This window comes from Seriola aureovittata, chromosome 23 (assembly GCF_021018895.1).
Source record: "Seriola aureovittata isolate HTS-2021-v1 ecotype China chromosome 23, ASM2101889v1, whole genome shotgun sequence".
Taxonomy (NCBI): Eukaryota; Metazoa; Chordata; class Actinopteri; order Carangiformes; family Carangidae; genus Seriola; species Seriola aureovittata.
Window position 1 is genome coordinate 18,715,764 of NC_079386.1, and position 21,992 is coordinate 18,737,755.

Here is a 21,992-nt window from a genome sequence, read left to right on the forward strand (position 1 = left end):
TTGTCCCTGTGTTTACACATGCTAGGCTACATGCTAATGAGCTAATTTATTTAAATGGAATGTTTAGCAGTGCACTTTAACACGTCAGAACAGTGTCTGTCAACATCGACCAGATAGGCTAATGATTGATTAGTGACATCATCAGTAAATAAAGGAGACCTACAATTGGTCTGTCAGTCAAATTATCCTTTATAAAGAGAATTAACTTCCTGTTGCTATTTTTTATTTTTCAGACAGAAGGAGAAGAAGAGGAAACATTTTGGTTTGTGTTTGTCAGGATGACATCGGCCAGAGTTTCTCTTCTCTTGCTGTTTCTTCTCATCTCTGTCTCGGTAAGTTAACACTGATACTACAGTCTCCAGTGTTGTGTAGTTTAGTATGATTTGCCCATTATTCCACAATTTGAGACAAAACACTTTGTTTTTCTGTATTTTTGAGACTGTGACGATGTTTTTATCGTTGCTCTTACTCCAGATTTACAGAGGTGAAGCTGAACATTATTGCAACATGATTCAGCGAGTGAACAAAATAACAAACATATGACAAGATAATGCAACCCAGTTAGATAACAGCATTTGTAAAGTTGAATGAGTGTGAACAGTGTCAAACAAAGATCAATTTTACAAAGGCAGGATTTATACCAGACAGTGTACACATTAGTGTCCACTCCTGAACATTATAATACATTACAGTTGAGTATAATGTATTATAGCCCTGTCTAGTATAGTACAAAGCATGTATGGAGGCTGCAATGTGCCAACCTTAACAATTAATTACAGATGTAATTTAATATCCAATTGTTATTATATAATTACTAGATATAGAAAAAAACAACCTTATACTCACTCGCTAGTCACTTAATAACTTAGTTTGCATGTTTTATTTTTTGTATTTCTAATTTCTGAATAAATGACTGATTTTATAGTAAAACAGTGAAAAAGTCATTGTGTATTTTTATTTCTTTGTCCATTGGGAAGTTTGTGATTTAGACATTTAGACTTAATGTTGCTTTGTCTCTGTCATCGAATCGTATCTCTTCCGTTGAAATTCTACTGTGTTCTACATCCTTTCAGGTCTCAACCCAAAGCTCCATCTCGAAGTCAGACCAGTTTCTGGGACCAGCTGAATGTCTTCAAAATAAGTTAGTGCTCTGCTCTCTGATTGGCTGGACTTGTTGCTTTTTATATTAATTGCATACAAAGTTAATTAATTTTCTTATTGGTCAGGTTTACCCGTGAGTCATGTGACCTGGTGTTTTGTCCTCCGTGGCAGCGCTGCGTTAACGGGCTCTGCTCCTGTAAACCGGCCTACCTGTGTCCCACAGAGGGCGTGGCCCCGATTTGCAGTCATGGCAACACGCAGCTTCGCTCCTATTGCCAGGTAACGACATGCACCGTGGCCACCGAGCAAGGCGCCAAGACCACCGGGTTGAATTCCAACTGGAGCCAATCTTACCCAGGAAAAACATGGTGTGATGAATTCCTGTTAGCCAATCACAGATTAGCAACATTTGAATCCAAATCTGAATCTGATCAACCCACATGTCACAGTCACGATGAAGCAAATATAATGTGAACAGACAAATTAAATACTGGCTGAATATACGACACCATGTTTTTCTGGAGGGGTGGTCTTATACAGAGTGTTGCATTATGGGTTACATGTAGCCTTAGTGTTGCTATGCTAATGAGTGTTATCAGGACTAAGAGTTTGGTTTGTTCACTAACGGCCTTCTTCTCTAGGCGATGGCCATGTCCTGTCAGACCAGGGAACCCTTCATGTCCCACTTTGCAGAAACCTGCACAGGTGTGTTCTCAGACTTTAACCTGCAGGTTTTTCTACTGTGTTATATTTTTATTTACTGACCTTCATCTTCCTCTCGTTTCAGCCAATCACCCCAAGTTCAGAGGTTCGGTAGAGGCGGGCTCAGGAGTGCTGAGGCTCTACCTTCCCGGCACCGGAGGAGGTCGGGAGCAGGTGCTGGTGTGTGCGGAGCTGTGGGACATGGCCGCCGCCAACGTGGCCTGCAAGGCGGACGGACACCCGCTGTGAGAGGCGACCCGGTTTAATCCTGGTAATGAAAATGATGTTATGATGTAACTGATCTCGTTTGCGTGTGTTTGCAGTGGAGCCGCGTCCACCGGCACCACGCCGTACCTCTCCCTGAAGGTCGCCCATAGCAACCGACCGTTACCGGGCAATTGTGTGAGTGTCCGTTGCCAAGGTTACGAGAACTCCCTGGCGGAATGTGTGATCTACGACAAGGTCAACGTCGACAACAGGGACGTCGCTACGGCAACATGCGTACAGACACCAGGTCGGTAATTAGTGTTTCTGTTCGGTTCTATTCTGTTCTGTCGAGAGTGTGACCTTGTGCGTGTGACCTTGTGCGTGTGACCTTGTGCGTGTGACCTTGTGCGTTACAGGCGAGGAGTGCGACTTCAGCTGCGTGAACGGGAAGTGCGTGTCTCTCAGTCAGACGTGTGACGGCGTCGACGACTGTGGCGACCGGAGTGACGAGATGTGCTGCAAGAGTAAGACGCAGAAACCACGTGCGTCACAAGTTCCCCGCGTCTTTCACTGTGTGAATTCCCGCGTGTCTTTGTGTTTCTTCGTCAGGCTGCAGGAACGGAGCTTTCCGCTGCAGCACAGGTGTGTGTTTGCATCGAGAAGCGGTCGGTGACGGGCAGGTCGACTGTCTGGATGGCCAGGACGAATCAAAGACACACACAAGTACTGACAATAGTCACACACACACACACACACACACACACACACACACACACACACTTGAAGTGATATTTTTTATTAATTAATAAAGCTAAAGATACCAGGCTCATTCACTGAGTCCAATTCTTTTTTTTATTTCTCAGAAATAAGCAGAGCAACACTTTGATAGAAGATTACATGTTAAAAATAGTATAAGAATTGGTTCTTGCACAGTGCAAGTATCCCAGAATGCTTCATTTTTACAGCTGGGATCGAAACAGAGCCCGTTAATAGAAATCTACTCATTGACTCACTGATCGTTCATCAATACCAAATGTCCTGGATATAGAGCCAGTAGCTGTGTTGGGCAGACCGATGGACTTGGAAATATAGTTTCATATTGTTGAAGCTCTTTTACTTCTGTAAAAGTTTTAATACGTCAGTGTAGAAATATTCTGCATCCAGAATTTGACCCAAGTATAAAAGTGTTCGCATCAGAATCACGAGTCACGACGCAGAATGACCCATTTCTGAAACATGTTCAATATTCATGTTGATGGATGGATGTGTACATCTGATCAGAATTTATTTTTCCATTCCTCGCAGAGCCAGAGACATCCCTTCCTCTTCTCACGAACACAGGTAACCACGGCAACACACTCACAGCCACCACACTTCTGCTTGTTGCTACAGCAACGCGGTTACTGCTGTGGCATCCTGGTCAGTGTCAGGTTGTTTTTGTGCCGATGAAGACGATGATGCGTATTTTTTGGTTGTTTCTGTTTTTCAGAGTACACCTCACCTAAAACTGGTGCGTAACTTTAATGATTATATTAATAATAATCTAATTAGATTAATTAAATAAGATTAATAATTATGTTTAGCTGTAGTGACTTTATCAGCAGAAGTAGAGGTAACACTTCAATCAGCTTTTTTATTTAATTAATAGTTTACAACTAATTTTACAGAAGTTCTGAGCAGATTTAAACATTCATTAATGTTTTTGTTATTGTGTATATGTAGTTTTTGAACGTTAAATGTCAGTAATTGTAATTTAAATGATGTTCTGTTTAGAAACCAAGGTCACCAGAGCACATCTGGAGTCCCGGCTGAACTGTGGCGTTCGTAATGCTGATGCTGATGCTGTAGAGGAGCGAGGAGGACGCAGCCGCTTCAAGAGAGTGGTGGGAGGCGTGCCAGCAGGACGGGTCGGTTACGTGTTTATTACCACATTAACAAGGTGCTAATGATTGTAAACCTATATCAACTGACCAATAAACTGTGTCTCATGTACGTGTGCAGACACAGATCCAGTGGCAGGTTGCCATAGAGATGAACAGAAGAGTTCACTGTGGAGGAGCTTATATCGGAGGCTGCTGGGTCATCACTGCTGCTCACTGCATCGGGTAAAACCCAGGAAGTAGTACTGGAAATATCCGGGGATAACCTGAGCAGAAAAGCTTTTTGTGGCACCGTCATATATTGTAGAGACAGGTCATTATTGGATTTAGAGCTGAAATGATTAACAGATGAGTCAACCAGATGTTTGACTGAGAATTTTATCTTTTATGTTATTGTAAAGTCAGCAAAACTTTTTAACCAGCTGCATCGTTTCTCAACCAATCATCAAAAGGAATGTATCAGAACTTAGAACAAAAAATGAGAGTAGAGGTAAAAAAAATAAAATAACAATAAAAGTGTCAGTATCTTGACATTTGCCTCTCTCTCAGTGGTGTCTCACCCTTCTCTCTCTCCCAGACTCAAGCCTTCCCTCTCAATAACAAACACAGGAGCTTCTGATCAAGACGAACTCAACCCGAGGTAATCATCTATTTTTTATGTGGTGAACTCTCTCTCTCTCTCTCTCTCTCTCTCTCTCTCGCGCACTGATAGTAATCATCTCTCAACCATTTATTTCCCTCAGGCCTAATCCTGATGCATTCCTGGTGAAGTTTTCTCTCTGGCAGACGACCAGATCACAGAGCTCAACGGACATCGTTCCTGTTCAGAGCGTCCACATCCACCCTAAGTATGTGAGCATGTTAGTCTGTATGTGCAGTACGATTGATAGTGACCCGCCCTGTATACCGATTTGTGTTCTCAAGTTTCTTCAAGTTTAAGTGGTGGCTTCACTCATGATAGATGTTTGAGACATCACCCTGATAACGGCAAGATAGCTGAAAAACTTGGGGAAATAAAAAAAAAAATTTGGGATGTACTTTATTTTGAAAGGGTAAAGATGAAACAGGTAAATGCAAATTAAGAATAGGCTTAATGGCTTAATTCTAAATACTTTTAGTACATGTGGGAATAAGGACATCAGATACGTAAAGTAACATATCGTCAGCATAGAGGGAGATTTTGATGAGATGTTCCTTTTCAAGTCGTGGCTGAAATACTTCTCAAAAATCTGAGATAATGGCTAGAAAACTAAAGAAGGAAACAAAGGGGGGTCCCTGTCTGGTTCTTTCAGGTGTAACACAACAGATATTTGCTATTTTTCCTGCATCATCAAAATAAATATAGCAAAGCATTAACTCAGCTGAAGATTGGAGCAAGAACCTAAAACTGTAACCACATTAACGTCGAACTAAAGCTGAAACAAACCATATTTCTGTCATGTGTAACTCACCCATGGACTCAAATGAAGTTACAACCCCGTCACCCGTGAGAATGACATCGCTCTGCTGGAGCTGGACAAACTTCTGCTGAGGGAGGAGTGTTTCGAGAGCAACTCTGCGATCAGCCCTATCTGTGTTCCCTGGACCACCAGGCTCTTCCAACCCAACCACACCTGCACCATCTCTGGTTGGGGACAAACCGCAGGTACCTGAGCTTGGCAGCATGCTAGTACCATTTTGTCCTGCTGACCTTGAAACCCCAAAGTGAAATATTATAATCAATCTTATAAATTGTCATGAAGTCCAAACATTGGTGAATGTTTTTTGTCTGCAGGTGGTGTAAAGTCTCAGGTCTTACAGTGGGCTAAAGTTTCCCTCATTGAAGACTGTCAGAAATTCTACAACGACAGCTTCAAACCCGGCATGATCTGCGCAGGTGGGTGTGGTTGTATCCCAGTGTCTTATACTGGGGTACGTGTCTAATGTTATTTATGAAGAGTCCGTTTTGAGGTTTGCTGTTGTGTGCAGGTGATCTGGACGGCAGCGTGGACGCCTGTGAGGGGGATGATGGAGGTCCTCTGGTGTGTGAGGATGCAGTAGGTGTTTCTTACCTGTGGGGCATCATCAGCTGGGGGCGGGGATGTGGCCGGCCGAGATCTCCTGGAGTTTACACACAGGTAAAATATGTAACATCAACCCGGCAGATTGGCCACATTGGAATGTAAATCTAGAGCTGCTGAATTCGTTATTAGATAAATTAGGGGAAAGCTTCTTGGGATGCGTGCTAGGTGAGAAGATTACAATGGACTGAAAATTCTTTGTTTGGTACATTTATCTAATAAATCCTTGTTTTTCTGGTGAACCTGTGACCTCTAGTAGAATTATAAGATCGGAGTTTCTACTTGTGCAGAAGAAATATGTCAAAATCTAATCTGAACACAGAGGATGAACCTTTCCACTTTGCTCTGCCGACATTCATGGTACCCAGAAGGGGGCATCATAACTTTCCTAATAACTTTCTCTGATCCTCCGACTTTTCTTTTAGCATCTCCATGACATTGTTGTTTTTATGTGACATCACTCAACAATTAATAACAATAATACATTAATAACAATTACTGTCTTTTGTCTCTGTTCCAGGTTGCTCATTACTTTGAGTGGATCAGATTGATTACAGGCTGGCCTGCTGTGACCAAGTACAACTCCTGAAAACACTTTCACAACCAACGACATGAGGTTAACGTTCATATTTCTCTGTGGCTACAGCCTTGTACTGACACAATATAATTATAACTTTCATCATTTCTAATAAGTTATTAATTTGTTGCTGTAGAAAGTAAATAAAAGCTTCTCCAAGTACTAGCACTGTCTGTTTTTTGTTTATTGATGTACAGTTCATGTTACCATTATTCATGCTGACTAATGTGTGTTGTCATTCATTATCTTATCTTGTCATTGTGGACAGAACACACATATACAAAGTCTGTCCCCCACATTCATGCTATTGATCTGGAGTGTGTAGGTGTGTTTGGTGGGGGTGGTGTTTGTGGTTGTGTGTAAATGTGGTAAACTCGGACTCCAGTAACCTGAATCAACAATGTGTGGATGTTGCGGTGGCGTGGTTTGTGGTTTGGGAAGTTGTGGGTTGGTGTTAGTGCAGCTCTCAACACTTTCTGACTTCCTGTAATCTCAGCTCCAAGCCCATTGGTTCCTACTAAATCTATGAAAACACCTCACCAATATATTTAATCTTTAAAAAGTTCTGAAAACAGCGGCTCTCTGTTGTTTTTTTCAAACACAAACACACAACAGGAAATAGAGCATTCACTGGGGACTATTTTCAGCAGCGGATTAATCCACAATTGGTGCTCAAAACCTTTCAATAGAGGCACATATCCTTACATATTTCTTTACATATTTTTACTCATTTATATATTTTATCTTTATAATCTGGAAGGAACATGTCATCCAGTGCAGCAGTGTGACTTTGATGTGTTTTCTATAGATTTGGGAAACAAGCTCGGAGGAATAAGATACATCAGGTTGTGATACACAGCGTTCTCTCAGTCTCACTGTTTCATGTTAAGTACACAGTTATTTTGAAATGCTCATCTATTGATATAGTGTTGAACATTAACTTATTTGGACTTCCATCCATCTGTTTATTCTCTTCAGGGTGTCAGAGGGCTGCAGCCTGCCTTAGTTTTAAACTAAAGCACTGAAACTGGGGCTGTCACAATATCACATTTTCACTACGAGATTATTGGACAAAACAATTCACAACAATATTATCATGATATCTGTAGAAAATTTGGCCGAACATGTGCCATCACGATATTATCACATGTTTATATAATGTCAATATTTAGATGTTTAAATATCACGGTTCGTATATCTCAACCTTTGTTTTTCTGAAAATGTCCTTCTGTAAAAAAACGAGCCCACAGGTCGTTACGTTTTGTTGCGAGGCGACATCTAGTGGTCGTAGATATTAAGACAGGAGCGAAGGGAAAAGTGCGGTGAAGTAGTGTGACACAGGAGAGCGGTGTTCGATTCCCATGTGATAGTGTTGTTTCTATTATCCACGACCGTTAGTTGTTATTGTAACCATGGCAACTAAGATTGTCTAATGTTGATTGTCTTATTTTAACCCAAATCACCATCTTTTCCCAAACCTAACCAGGCCATGACTGTTATTATAGGCGATATATGGCGGCCAAGGTAGGTACGCCGCTGTCGGTACAGTCTGCGTGTTTATTAATGTAACTATGACAACCGAGGTCCAGTACAACCGCCGTCTTAGGGGCGCTATTTAAAAAAAAAAAAAAAAAAACCACCTGTGTGGTTGTTCAGGTTGGAGCGGTTGTTGGTTTTTCTTACTGTGGTTTATCCAGATGTTTCTGTGAAGAAGATCTATCGGGTTTTCATGGTCCCACTCCGGTTCAGCCGACCTACATTTATCTGGCCCATAGAAGGAAACCGTGACCTTCAACACTGGCACATGTTTGCGTTTGTCTATTTGCGGGAATTTGGGTTTGTGGACTCTTCTTTTACTGTTATGTGACATTATGGTACATGATCAGTCAGCTGAATCAATATGGAGTCTGTGCTGAGTGTGCATTGACAAGCTAATGATTGATTGGACAGAGGAGATATCAGATTGTCAACTGAAGTTCTCCCTGACAGAGGGAGTAACCGTGTCTCTGTCTGTATCTGCAGCTGTTTCTTCATTGTAAAAGTTTTTTTTTTGTTCTGAACACGTGAGAAAAAGGAGAAGACATTTTTGTGAGAAGCTGAACTGTAGGACTCTGTCCATGTTCGTCAGGATGAGATCAGTTCCAGTTTCTCTTCTCTTGCTAATTGTTTTCGTCATTCGCTCTGAAACAGTGAGTAAAAAAAGGTTCCATCATTTTCTTCCTCTGAATATTTTGGGACTTTTATTTTTGTTCATCACTTGCATTAGGTAGGATTTCTGTTTTTGCTGCTCATTAATTAATCCAACAATTGACTTGATTTGCTTTGCAAAGATGAGATTAGAATGGCTAATGAGGATTTAACAGACTATCTCATTCTTTCAGCTGGAGAAAGTTACGGACAAGTTACGTTAATATCATTAAGACCTAGTGACTCAGTTTTAGTGGAGTAACTCATTTAAACTTGTACAATGCAATCAAGAAAACTGGTAAATGTGTTTTTATTAGCTACTTTGTCATTCTGTCTCAAAGAGAAATTAATGAATAACAATTACTGAATTTAACAAGTGACTCCCAGATAGATATAAAGTAGAAATACAAAGCAACATGATGAGCATATTCAGTTCTGTGGCGTTACACTGATTTGTTACTGTACTGTGTTTTAATTGCTGTTCCAGTGGAGTCCACCAGATTATGAGGTCCCATCAGCCATTGAACAGCAGGTCCAGCAAATACCAAGGTATCCATTCCCACGCGTCCCCACAGCCCCCACAGCCCCCACAGCCCCCACCATAGAGGCCACCAGTCCCACCTACACGGTCCCTAAAGCACCTGAGAAAGAGGAGTTTTTGGATCCCAAGTGCAGAGAAAAGAAGTAGGTATTCTTTGAGTGGCTGGACTTCTGTCTGAGGTTGTGTAAATTTCTTCTGTTGGTCCATTGTACATTTAACCCGATTTTCAGAAAATGGACATTTTCGTACATTTCCATCCACTACTTTGAATTAGGAATTAGCTTCATCGAGATAAGCAGTGGATGCTGCTAATTTTCCAGTCAGGTGCCGTTATACCACTGCAGAAGAAGGAGCAACGAGATGAAAACATTTTGTGAAGTTTCTGGATTTCTACTGCGCGTTTTTTTCTGCACCAAATTGAGAATGGATGGAAACACACCTCATGATCTGTCCGTCTACATTCATCAGATTTACTCGTTCATCATGTGACCTGGTGTTTTGTCCTCCATGGGAGCGCTGCGTTGACGGAGAGTGCTCCTGTAAACCACCCTACCTGTGTCCCATTGACAATGTCGTCCCAGTTTGTGGGCGAACACATCTGAACTACCGCTCCTACTGCCAGGTAGGTAGTTCAGTCTTGGGTATCGACTGCTAGCTCTGACAAGGAATTTGTTACCCACACATAGTTTTCTAAGCATGTGGTCAGTGAAGAAGTGTCAAATTTTATACCAGCTGAATTTCCATTTCTTGTCACGAATCTGAACCAGGATTTGAATTGATGCGGAATCAGCACATTCAAAAAGGGATAATCATTACAGGCTTTCAGTGGCTGATTTCAACATTTCAACCCTTTCAAGATCTTCAATAAATGTAACTGGTTCTGGACATGAACATTTTTATAATTTTTTTTCACAATGGTCATGTGTTTTCCAGGCGATGGCTGTCTCATGTCGGACCAAGAAACCCGCCATGTCCCACTTTGGGGAAAATTGCGATGGTTTGTTTCTCACAGATACATTCAGCACCATGTGATATTTATCACTTTATAGTCCTTCTTATAGTTGATGATTATTATCTCTTTGTCACCACAGAAAGTGAAGTGAGGTTCGAAGGTTCGATAGACACAGAGACACGAGTCGTCAAGATCTTCATTCCCAACAATATTGGAGATGGGGAGGAGTTACTGGTTTGTGAAGACATGTGGGACATGGCAGCTGCTAACGTGGCCTGCAAGGAGAATGGCAAGCCACTGTAAGAGGATATACACTTACATGATGTGCATGTACGATATTCATATTAAGGCTGTTACTCCTCATATCCAACAACACATGGACATCTTCCCTATATGCTATATGGGACCTTTAAGTTTGCAATTTCAAATAGCGCATTATGCAGATTAATGGAAACACACCTAATGAACCATCTGTGCTATAGTGTATAGTATTTGTTAATTATTGTTAAAACTACCAACAAAGTAGAGGCTGTTTGCTGTCTTTGTAAAAAAAAAAAAACAACTGCCTTACTCTACATTCTAGCTTTGCACCAAAGTGGCAACAAGCAGCCACATGATTTGGTCTCTCAGATTGGACAAAGCAATATTTTGCAAAATTGAAATGGAAACACAATTTTTGCATTCAAGTCGTGCCGAGCTGCCGTATCAGGTCCCAGGGAGATCGTCCCAACCAGGTTTAATTGGAATGATATCTTGAGTGGAGAAAAATCAACACAGACCATTTGAAATTGTATTTTGTTGACATCACTTTTCTTTTTGCACAAAAATGCAATGGAAACCCAGCTACTTATGTGCCAGTTCAAATTCTTCCGAATTGACTGGAAGTGACAGCCCTGATGTGTACTGTACAAAGAACATGTCAAAAACTATATGAGAAACATGTGGGATAAATACATGTGCACTAACAGTATTTCTTATGTACAGCGGGGCAGCGATCGCTGATTCCGTCTCATACTCTTCCCTGACAACTGGCCGTCCCTATGGGCAGGTCCCAGAAAGGTGTGTTAGCATCCGCTGCCAGGGTTACGAGACTTCCCTGGCTGAGTGTGTCATCTACAAGAAGACAAAGATTGACAACGAGAGGGTCGCCACGGCAACCTGTTATGAGAAATCAAAGGCGCCAGAAAGTGAGTGTACTAATTCTACTCTATTCTTTTCTTCAGTACGTTTTGTTTTCTGTGTACACAAGAAAATCCATATTAACACAATTAGGATATTTGCAGCTGATGCTTGATGCTTGTGAATTACAACCCAAGATTCGTTTGGTTCTCCACCCCAGGCATCTGTTCAGTAAAGGAGATGCCAACCTGGTGTCACCAAACTGCAAACTGAGTAGGAATCTGCTGTGCCTTCATGTCTGGGCCATGAATATCCCAAATAAGACCAAGGTCCAAGTGCAACACTTCATGCATTTCAAGATTCATTTTGTCCAATGAGGACCTTTCTGTCTACCCCATCAACAACCCAAGGACTACAGTGCCCTCAAACCTTCAGGCCCTGACTCCAGTCCAGACAGCATACTTGTTGGATGTCAGAGATGCTATCCCTGCTTAAGGTTGAAAACAGCCTGGGCAAAGTCCTTCCTTCTGATCCTGAGTTGCTAGCGCAGGATTTCTTCAAGGCTTCCTGATAATCCACCTTCCCAAAACCTGCATTTTGATTCCGTAACTACCATGCGACAGCGCTTTTGGCCTGTTGGTACTTTGTTGAGGATTTCCACCATCAGAGCGGATATCAACAAGAAAGGCACCAACCACTGTTTGACAATAACCATCAGCTGCTGCGTCCAAACTAAAGGTTACGAATAAGATCTATTTTTGCCTTCATGTCCCCAACTTCTGCTGTCAAAATCCTCAAACTTATGTTCCTAGAAATCCCTCGGTTCATATTTGGTACTCAATACTAGTCCTGGTAGATCCTACTAGTGGCTAGATATAATCCAACATTGCCTTGCCCACTACCCTTGGGGAGCCACCATAGTAATGATCGCCCAGCCACCAGTCCGTCATCAAGCACCAAGATGCAGCGATTCCCTTGTTAGCCAAAATGCCTTTCCACAAAAAAATGTCCGACACTGACCCAAAGCTGGCCTGTGTGCGTTGAGTGAAGCAGATATTCAGCCCATATTAGTCCACAACTCCAAAGCCAGTAAATATGGGACCAAACTGGCTAAGGTTTGTGTCGTTGATCAAAACTGAGTTTCCTTGGATTGGCCATCCAGGGCCAATGAGCCACATAAACTCATCCACTATGATTAGTTTGAGAAGTCATCTCTTGTACTGTCATTTGTTATACTTCTCTAGTGTTTTGACAACTTGTGCCCATGTGTTTCAGAGGAGAACTGTGAGCCTGAGTTCACATGTACAAACAGCAAGTGTGTGTCTCTGAACCAGACATGTGACGGAGTTGACGACTGCGGCGACCGCAGTGATGAAATGTGCTGCAAAAGTAAACCGAACACACACACACACACACACACACACACACACATAAATGGATCCCATAACCCTGTCTGTCCCATCTGCCACTGTGTGACTTATTTTGTTTGTCAGAATGCAGGAATGATGGTTTCCTCTGCAAGACGGGCGTGTGTTTGCATAAAGAAGCAGTCCATGATGGACAAAGGGACTGTCTGGATGGCGAGGATGAATTATCATCTGTGGGCAAAAGTGAGATTCACAGGCTTTCACTTTCACACATATTTTTAAATCAGTTTTTACCCCAAACCATATTTACTACGATTCAATTTTAGAAATCACTGAAACTTAAAGATAATTGTTTTAATCAATACATAGCCATCTTGATGGTTACGGTTGCTGTCTTCATGGTCTTGCTCCATAAGACAGAAAGCAAAGCAAAAATATGTACAGGAAAACTCAAATGTAAAGGTTTGGGCCACAAAGGTATTGGGCCGACTTAGAAAAGTTGTGAAACACTGATGTTTAATAAATATTTCTAATTTTCCACAGATGAAGAGGAGGAGAAAAGAGTACTGCAAAACTTAGGTATGGCTACGATGAATGTGCACACAGCAGTGGCTTGAACTTTTCGTAGGAAACTGTTGTTGTTTGTGGTGGTGATGACAGTAATTTGTTTTTTTCTTTATTTCAGAGCACGTCTCTCCCAAAGATGGTATGTAGTTTAAACACTGACACTTCCAGTATAGTATTAAAAGAAGTGGTATTACACTTTGTGGCCAAAGGTACGTGGACATCCCTGTACACATACGATTTTCCCTTAATGCAAATGATGGGAACAGTTAACTTTCTTGCAACTTTGTGGTAATAGTTTAGGGACAGGTTTGGTTTCCTGTTTCAACATGTGCACAAAGAAAGCTCCATGAAGAAATAGTTTTCCCAGTTTGGTGTTTTAAGAAGTTGACTGGCCCACACAGAGCCCTGACCCCTCCCCCCATCCAGCCCCTTTGGGACGAACTGGAACACCTGGTTTCTGGTGGAAAGCCTTAATTGATGGAGTGATGGAGGGGGTGTCCACATACTTTTGGCCACGTACTGTACTGTACTTGTTTGTGCAGTGTTGCAGTCAGGTGACTAAGTCCAAGTCAAGCCAGTTCACCAGATCACCTTCAGTCACAGCCAGATACGAATTTCAACAACCATTTGCATATGTGTCTAGAAATAAAGAAGGACAGAGAGAATCTGGAGTCCAAGTTAAAGTGCGGCGTTCCCAATATGGACATAGTGGACGACGAAGTGCACGAGCGAGGAGTGAGAGTCAAGAGAGTGGTGGGAGGACACCCGGCCAAACCGGTCAGTTGGAAACACACCTGCTTGTCTGTTTTCAGTACCAGTGCATTCATTTCAAGCTGCTCTGTTTATTACTATTATCATTATCATTTCTCATACAGTATCAGTGGCTCCTTAACTTGAGAACCACTGGCTAACATACTGTTCCTGTGATTTCCCAATGACCCACAACACTGTTAAATGCTCTCTGAAACATTTACATTTTATTGCTTTAGAAAAGGTTCAACATCCGCAGCCAAGTTTGACCCAAAACCCATTTAATACTCATCTTATATAATGTGTTCCCACTTTGGTGTACAGGCAAGAAAACATAGAGAACATGGTGGAGTTTGGATTATTATCTTTTTCTCAAACCAGTGGTCTTATTAATGCTTATGTTTCATCAGCCGCTTTGCTTCCTGAAAGAGAACAATGAAATGTTCATGTCATATCTGCAGACTCAGATCCAGTGGCAGGTTGCTCTAGAGGAGCGCGGCAAGATTGACTGTGGAGGAGCTTATATCGGAGGCTGCTGGGTCCTCACTGCTGCTCACTGCGTCAGGTAGGACGATGATGCAGCACTAGTAGTATGAAATATTAGTAGTGGTTGCATCCAAATCAAAGAATAAAAAAACAAATTGGGGCTAGAAAAGTCATAATTTTGAGAAATTCTCAGGATTCTGACTTCCTAAAAAAGAAAAATAGTTTTTCACATTATGGCCACGTCAATTTTTTTATTTTATTTATTTATTTTTTAAAATTCTGACTTTAATCTCGGAATTCAAGTGGCCCTAATCCTCTTCCGTACATAGATGAGAAGACCCAGCCCAGCAACATTATTTAAACAGACAACTAATAATTTAGTCTTGATCAGTGCTCGCTCCATTCAAAACAACACATGATGAATATGTTGTTTAATCCTCTGACGTAATACAACCCACTGCTTTTTCTCCCAGACCAAACCCCTCATTATACAGGGTAAAGTTTTCTCTCTGGAAGAAGGCCAAAGCTCAGGACACGACTGACATTGTTCCTGTTGAAGAAGTTAACATCCACCCCAAGTATGAATCCGTCTTCTATACATGTGATAACCCTATCTAGCTCAATGAAGGTAAATATTAATGTTACAGAATAAAAAATAATGTGTTATTTTAATAACCTGTAGGTACAACGCCAGCTCCTATGAAAACGACATTGCTCTGGTGAAGCTGCAGAAGCTTCCGTTCAAGGAAGAATGTTTTGAGGAGAACCCGGCCATCAGGTCGGTCTGTCTTCCCTGGTCCCCTGAACTCTTCAGACCCAACCACACCTGCAGCATCTCCGGGTGGGGACGAACCGCTGGTCTGTACATTTCTGTTCGGCTTACTTACAAGAATAGCGGCAACATTAGTGTAAAGGAAGTCTTCTTGTGACAAGGAAGTATTACTCATTTGGTGCAGAGTGAAGTGAAAATGGGGTGAAAACACAAATGAGCATTTTATTACATGTTATTACAAAACTCCCTCGAAGTAAGTGAGAAAATAAATGTTAAACTGTATTTTAATAACCTCATATTACCTCATTTATTTAATTTCAATATACTTAAGTCAATTGCATTGAATTCTGTCAAGTGTTAATTAAAATAGTGATTACATTAACTACCTCATCATTATTCATAAATCATCATGTTGTATTAAACACTTTTAAATGCATTCATTTATTTTGTTCAACATTCAACAATTTGTGTGTAAAAATGTGTTATATCCTTAAAACAAATTGCATACAAACCTTCATACATTACATCACGGATCACTTCATCGGTCAGATTGCCGTCAGCGAGACAGTCGGAGAATCAGATTTGTTAGTTTGACAATGTCAGTGTTTAAATAATGGTATGTATGTGTGCAGATGGCAAAGCATCTCAGGTGTTGCTCTGGGCCAACGTCTCCCTCATCAACAACTGTGAGAGATACTACGCACATCGCTTCAAACCAGGCATGATGTGTGCAGGTGGGTGTGTCCGTGGTTGGTGATGTATATAGACTAACGCAGACCGCTTTGTGCAGACATTGAGCAGGTGTAACTTTGTGTGTGCAGGTGATCTGGCTGGCAGTGTGGACTCTTGTCAGGGGGACAGTGGAGGTCCTCTGGTTTGTGAAGATGAATTGGGTGTTTCCTACCTGTGGGGCATCGTCAGCTGGGGAGAGCAGTGTGGTCAGCCAGGATTCCCCGGAGTTTATACACAGGTAAAGTACAACTAAACATCGATACACAGAAAATAACATTTATACATAGAGAAAGACGTGTGTTTGTATATGTCAGAAAAGTCCCTATATATATATATATATATACACACAAATAGTATAGCAATATATAAATTACTTTTTCAAATGCAAAATGTAAACACAGAAAACACAGATTATTATTATTGTTAAGTATTAAATTTGCTTTATTGACGGATTTCAGTAATATCTCAACAATACAAACACATAGCCAAAGAACAAAACACTTGTACAGTGCGCAGATATCAATTTCAATTCAATTTCTACTTTATTAGTAAAGCGCCAAACCATAATATACATTATCTCAAGGCACAAACACATAGATAACTTAAAAGCAACAACATCGCTAGCTATAGCGTCACATAACATTGTTATTAATTCTGTCTGTCTCTTGCAGGTGGCTGATTACTTTGATTGGGTCAGACTTTATACAGGTTGGCCTGAAGTCACCAAGTTTAACTCCTGATGAAGTGAACACACACACATACACACAGTTGTACTGTACTTCTTCAATGACCAACCAAAGTATGACTAGTGGTTTTTTCTCAGATGTTTCACATTGGCTGCAGCTTGTGTGATGATGGAAACTTTTCTTTACTGTGAATTGATCAGTGGCAAAAGCAAAAGTGTTTTCATTTTCCAACAATCACAGACTTTAAACAGCCCAGTTTTTGTTTACGCATTGTATTAGTAATTAAATACCACTTGTGTCCAATAAAATGCCAGTGAAATATATTTTTCTCCTCTATCAATAACATACTTTTTTTCTAAATGTACTGCAACAGAAATAAGTTTCTGCTTCTACAGGTAGCACATCTTTTCAGCTAACGTTTTACAGTGTTTTAAAAATGACATATGTCTTTAATAAAGTCAGACGGCCATGACAGAAGCGTTGAAACATTTTGTTATAAACAACGACTATAAAGTAATGTATAAAAGTTACAATTAATGTCACAACAAAATAGAAAATTATAAAAAAATCTCAGGTGGCTCTTTGAGGCTGAACCTGATCCACCGGCAGCTGCAGCCGAATTGCTCGTCTTAACCTCCTGAGATCATCGTCCACCTGCACAAACACGCACACAGTTAATCATTTCTGCTGTTTAAGAGCTTCAGATGTGATTTTCAGATCATTGTTTCTGTTCCATTTATGATATTTTCATCTTACATGTTGATCTTTGTTTGTCAGGAGCTAACAAAAATAAGTTGAAGCCAGAATTGTGTAAAGTCAAAGGTACTGCTGGATCTCACAGATATATCACCAAGTTCCTAGCTCCGCTGTGCGTTGTTTTAATATCACTGACTTATAACTTCTTAAAGTTGTGTGTGAGTGTGTGTGTGTGTGTGTTTGTGTATGTGTGTGTGTATGTGTGTGTGTGTTCATAACCTTTGCCAGTTCGTCTTTGAGCTCATTGTATTTCTGAACGTTGAATTTCTGTTGAGATGCTCTCTTATGAAAGAACTGAAGGAACTCACGATCCCTCACATTCGGACAGATGAAATCCTGCACACAATCATTGACATAATACATTACCTAGCTCCAATCACTTACCAAAGTTTTTGCTATTGCTACATAACTAGCATTAGCGTCAACAGCTGTTTACTTACCAGTCTCGACAAGAGCTCTAGTCATTGTTGTGTTCCCAATACATGAGGTTATAATACGCCCTCTGAGCAGCTACGTCTTTAGGGCAGGCTGGACGCTACATTGACTCGCTAACGTTAAGAGACAGACCAGACCAGGGCTAGCATAGTTAGCATGCTAATTTTAGTAGAAGAAAAGAAGAGATAAAAATAGAAGCAAAATAAGAGTTAACAATGACATTGTTTTCCACCTCTGGAGACAGCTCCTGGCGAGTAAAGGAAATGTTTCCTATAGACTGGTAAGTAAATAGCTGTGAATGCTAACGTTGGCTATGTAGCAATAGCAAAAACTTAAATATAGCTCCTTTAATCCTAAAAGTAAGTCTTAAACAGCCCTTAGAAAAGTGAGAAACAAATAAGATGTGAAATTAAAATACTAATTAGCCTCACGAAAACAGAAGACAAAAGCTGAGTGTTTCTACCTGTTTGGTGAGAACGTAGTAGCCGAAGAAGATCATACTGGTGGTGTAGGAGAGGAAGTAGGTAATTGGCTCCATGATGTCCCAGGCAAACACATACCTGACACACACACACACACACACACACACACACACACACACACACATACATACATTATTACACGCTGTCTGAGTGCAGTAAACTTCCTGCTTGTGAATGTGGCTCTTCATTACCAGGTGAGGTATCCCAGGAATCCCCCCTGCAGTGACAGGTAGGCCAGGCCGACCAACCCCAGCATGGATGCTTTAGACTCCGCCTCCTTTGCCATCTGGACTTTCACCTATACACACACAGAGTCATATTTCCATCACTTAAGTGGACATTACACATGGCTCACATTAATTTCCTGGAGACTTAAACCAAGTCTTCTCCCTAAGTTTGAATTATTACCTTATGGCCCATACGCAAATGTAATATACGTACATATATTGAATTTCTATATATGACATACATACACATATTTTAAAAAAGCACACAAAATTATAATAATTCCATACAGTAACATATATGTCTAGATCATACAAATATGTATGTTTACAGTATATATGTAAGCTTATATTGTAGACATATATTATGTAAATATATATCAATCCCAAAGCCTGTCAATATCTGTTGATATTATATACAGTAGAGTCCCAAACTCTGAGACCACTTTCCCAAAATGGGAAGACATGAATAAGGAAAGCATATACAATTTTTTTTGTGTATGTTTTTTTAATAAATAAATATTATAAATTAAATATATATTCAGTTTTATATGTTGTTAACATATACGGTTGTCACATCTTATACCTTAAAAAAATTCATAATATAGATATTTTACATACATATACAAATTTTACTATTGGTTTTTCGTATATGTTAAAAAACTCTTCACATATCCAGAGGATCTATATATGTGATAATAATAAATTCCCTTACAGGTGACATATATTGAAATATCACTCTTGATGGAGGCACATATATGTCATATATTACATTTCTGTATGGGGGAACTGACTTTTCTCCCCAAAAGGAAGTTGAGTCCTCATAATGTACAGTATGTCCCCACACCACGGGTAAAACAAGTAGACGCGCACACAGTCATGTTGTCATAGCTGTTATTTTTCGTATTTGATGTGTCGTACCGTCTCTAGCGGCAGCAGCTGCTGTCTGAGCTGCTCTTGTCTGATCAGCAGCTCAGAGTGTTTGGTGTGTTGCTGCTGAGGAAGCTCCAGAGCCGAGTGAAGCAGGTGGACCACGTACTTCATATCATCCAGACCCAACACATGTTCATGAGACGAACCTGATACACAGAGAAAGACACATATATAATACCACATTTTAATGTTTAAACGTTTTGATTCCTCTGCAGTCAATCTGGGAGAAGCGCTAAAAGTTGCTGCATGTGTGTTTACGTAACAGATGTAAGACTCAAGTGTTGAGACACACACAGGTCATACCTTGTCCAAGTGCATGAACGTTGTGTGTGACATCATTGATGACCAGCTGGAAATCTTTGTTTAAAACAGTTTCCATAAAAGTGCACGAGGAGATTCTCTGTCCGTCTGAGGAAAGAAAGTAAAGTTGTGTTAAGTTTTGTGTTTTCAAAATGTTCCTGTTTTTAGATCTTTGTGAGGACCAGGTTCAGTTTTTGACCCTGTGAGGACATTTTAGAAGATAAAGATATTTATTGAATGTGAGGATAGTTTTGAATCATGAGGACACGGTCAAGGACAGTTTCAACAGTGAAGTCATTTTTTTAGAAAGTCGGGGCATTTATGGAAATTAAAAATATTTTGGGAAAGTTACAACTATTTCAGGAAGTGCAGATATTTTCATTTTTGCAAAGTGAGGACTTTTTTTTTTTAAACTGAAGACTTTTTCCTTTAAAAGAGGAAATTTTGGAAAGTAAGGGCATGAGAAAAAGTGATTACAACTACAAACATTAGGACATTTTTTTTTAAGTGAAGACACTTTTTTAATGTGAGGACATTTTGAGAAGATACAAATATTTTTGGTAAAGTGGGGACACTTTTTAGAAGGTGGGGACAGTTTGTCCAGTACTCACTTCTTCAAAACATTGAGGGTTCAGTCTTTTACACGAGTTTAGGTTAGAGTTTGTGTTACAGGCTCGAGGAACACGGTCCGTACAAGTGTAGTAGTGTGTCTTACCTCCATTGAGCAGGGCAGCGGTTTGCACTCCGGGGTCTTTGGCTGCGATGTCTCGCAGCAGGTCGCCCACCGTGGTCAACATGGGCGTCAGAGGGAAACGAAACTGCTGGCCTGCAGGGAGACGCACAGAGAGGACCGGGCGACCGAAGCTGTAACGAATAGACGCATCTGAAAAAGAGAGAGAGAGAGAGAGATGTACACACCAATTAATATATTCATTAAATGCAGACTAAACAAACAAGATACAACATGTTAATTAACGAGCTTTAGAGGTGTTGGTAGGTGTTTTTTTTTACATTTGGACAGGGTAACTGTTTTCCCCTTTTCCCGTTTTTATGCTAAGCTAAGCTAACCATGTCCTGACTCCAGCTACATAGACATGTGATTGATATTAATCTTGTATATTTACCCAAATGTTGATCTATTCATTAAGTGACTTTGTAAAGAAAGAGACGTGAACAGTTTACCTTGGGTCGGAGGTCGACTGCTGTAACTGGAAGCGACACAGGTTGACCAGACTGAGCTGGACTGAGGGAGAAAAGTAAATTATCTATACATATCAGACTCTGGTATGTTCCCTGACAATCTTGGACAACCTTACCAGTCACCTCAAAAAATTATCTTTCCTTCTCATGGCATTTGAATGTGCATCTATGGAAGTAGTTTTTAAACTAACCTAACTTTAATGACAGAGGTGAGGAAATTCTCATGTGAATCATTTCCTGTATTAGATAGGTGTGGCTACAGAAACAATGGAACTGAGAACATAGAGAAAAAAAAGGGAAGGTATGCAGAGAGACATGTGTTTCACAGCTGCATGTCACAACAGCTCACACACACACACACACACATTTGTATTTCTATATATGTGAGGACTCATTGTCATAATGCATTCCCTGGCTCCTTGTCCTAACCTTACCTTAAACAGCCTGTAAACTCTGTCAGAACTGATTGTGGTTGCACAGCTTCAGAAACCTCATTACCACCTTTCCACTGTCTGTGTCTCACATCTCCGTAACTTTAACGTTAATGTTTTTAGACTGTAGATAGTTAAACTTTTAAATAAGTTAAACTCACGGTGTAGATTCTGACTCCTTTGGGTCGAGAGCGGCAGAAACCGAACCTGCAGATCAGTCTGGAGACAAACATGACGAGACTCTGAGCTAAAACACTTCTTTTCAGAGCTGTAAACCAGCCGACACAAAGGGTTGCAAATGTCTGTGGGGCGAGTAGGAACAGGTTTGACGGCAGGCTGAGCCTCAGGAAGAGGAGGTTAACTCTTAGCTGACTGGAAGAGTCTAAACAGGTTCTGTTGATTCTCCACAGAGAAACAGAGAAGATTAAAAATGGTGGGGAATCACCTGAAAAGTTTGTGTAAGCAGTAGCAGTGAGACACAGCACCGCTCACATTATTTAATGATTGTCAACCTGCTGAAATCCTCAAACTTGAAACTTCAGCTG

The 21,992-nt window shown here is 40.6% G+C and overlaps 3 protein-coding genes across 3 annotated transcripts; 2 read left to right on the forward strand and 1 right to left on the reverse strand.

Moving 5' to 3' along the window:
• The first annotated feature begins 177 nt into the window (after nucleotides 1-177).
• LOC130164276 (complement factor I-like) lies at nucleotides 178-6,689 on the forward strand. The gene is made up of 18 exons (XM_056368912.1): nucleotides 178-332; nucleotides 1,074-1,141; nucleotides 1,227-1,380; nucleotides 1,743-1,806; nucleotides 1,889-2,048; nucleotides 2,127-2,317; nucleotides 2,427-2,534; nucleotides 2,620-2,733; nucleotides 3,316-3,351; nucleotides 3,500-3,520; nucleotides 3,784-3,917; nucleotides 4,012-4,115; nucleotides 4,468-4,530; nucleotides 4,634-4,738; nucleotides 5,360-5,535; nucleotides 5,665-5,766; nucleotides 5,859-6,007; nucleotides 6,471-6,689. Exons 1-18 carry the CDS (start codon nucleotides 279-281, stop codon nucleotides 6,537-6,539), a joined length of 1,872 nt encoding a protein of 623 aa, XP_056224887.1. The 5' UTR covers nucleotides 178-278; the 3' UTR covers nucleotides 6,540-6,689.
• Nucleotides 6,690-8,513: 1,824 nt separating this feature from the next.
• On the forward strand, nucleotides 8,514-17,009 carry cfi (complement factor I). The gene is made up of 17 exons (XM_056368900.1): nucleotides 8,514-8,716; nucleotides 9,202-9,398; nucleotides 9,724-9,877; nucleotides 10,189-10,252; nucleotides 10,347-10,506; nucleotides 11,192-11,394; nucleotides 12,602-12,715; nucleotides 12,820-12,936; nucleotides 13,237-13,272; nucleotides 13,379-13,399; nucleotides 13,904-14,037; nucleotides 14,472-14,575; nucleotides 14,970-15,074; nucleotides 15,179-15,354; nucleotides 15,901-16,002; nucleotides 16,090-16,238; nucleotides 16,672-17,009. Exons 1-17 carry the CDS (start codon nucleotides 8,645-8,647, stop codon nucleotides 16,738-16,740), a joined length of 1,977 nt encoding a protein of 658 aa, XP_056224875.1. The 5' UTR covers nucleotides 8,514-8,644; the 3' UTR covers nucleotides 16,741-17,009.
• On the reverse strand, nucleotides 16,858-21,895 carry LOC130164316 (calcium uniporter regulatory subunit MCUb, mitochondrial-like). The gene is made up of 9 exons (XM_056368978.1): nucleotides 21,609-21,895; nucleotides 20,999-21,059; nucleotides 20,532-20,699; nucleotides 19,820-19,924; nucleotides 19,505-19,662; nucleotides 18,551-18,657; nucleotides 18,341-18,437; nucleotides 17,662-17,778; nucleotides 16,858-17,340 (listed from the first exon to the last, which is right to left on the reverse strand). Exons 1-9 carry the CDS (start codon nucleotides 21,678-21,680, stop codon nucleotides 17,257-17,259), a joined length of 969 nt encoding a protein of 322 aa, XP_056224953.1. The 5' UTR covers nucleotides 21,681-21,895; the 3' UTR covers nucleotides 16,858-17,256.
• Between the last annotated feature and the right edge of the window lie 97 nt (nucleotides 21,896-21,992).

Bases quoted from the DNA above. Each gene is read 5' to 3' on its own strand.
- LOC130164276 (XM_056368912.1), top strand. From the start codon at position 279: ATGACATCGGCCAGAGTTTCTCTTCTCTTGCTGTTTCTTCTCATCTCT. The intron at 2,535-2,619 runs GTAAGACGCAGA...TTTCTTCGTCAG, and splicing joins TGACGAGATGTGCTGCAAGA to GCTGCAGGAACGGAGCTTTC. The intron at 5,536-5,664 runs GTACCTGAGCTT...TTTTGTCTGCAG, and splicing joins TGGTTGGGGACAAACCGCAG to GTGGTGTAAAGTCTCAGGTC.
- cfi (XM_056368900.1), top strand. From the start codon at position 8,645: ATGTTCGTCAGGATGAGATCAGTTCCAGTTTCTCTTCTCTTGCTAATT. The intron at 10,253-10,346 runs GTTTGTTTCTCA...TTGTCACCACAG, and splicing joins CTTTGGGGAAAATTGCGATG to AAAGTGAAGTGAGGTTCGAA. The intron at 16,003-16,089 runs GTGGGTGTGTCC...TTGTGTGTGCAG, and splicing joins ACCAGGCATGATGTGTGCAG to GTGATCTGGCTGGCAGTGTG.
- LOC130164316 (XM_056368978.1), bottom strand. From the start codon at position 21,680: ATGTTTGTCTCCAGACTGATCTGCAGGTTCGGTTTCTGCCGCTCTCGA. The intron at 19,925-20,531 runs GTAAGACACACT...TTCTTTCCTCAG, and splicing joins CGCTGCCCTGCTCAATGGAG to ACGGACAGAGAATCTCCTCG. The intron at 19,663-19,819 runs GTATGACCTGTG...TCTGTGTATCAG, and splicing joins CGTTCATGCACTTGGACAAG to GTTCGTCTCATGAACATGTG.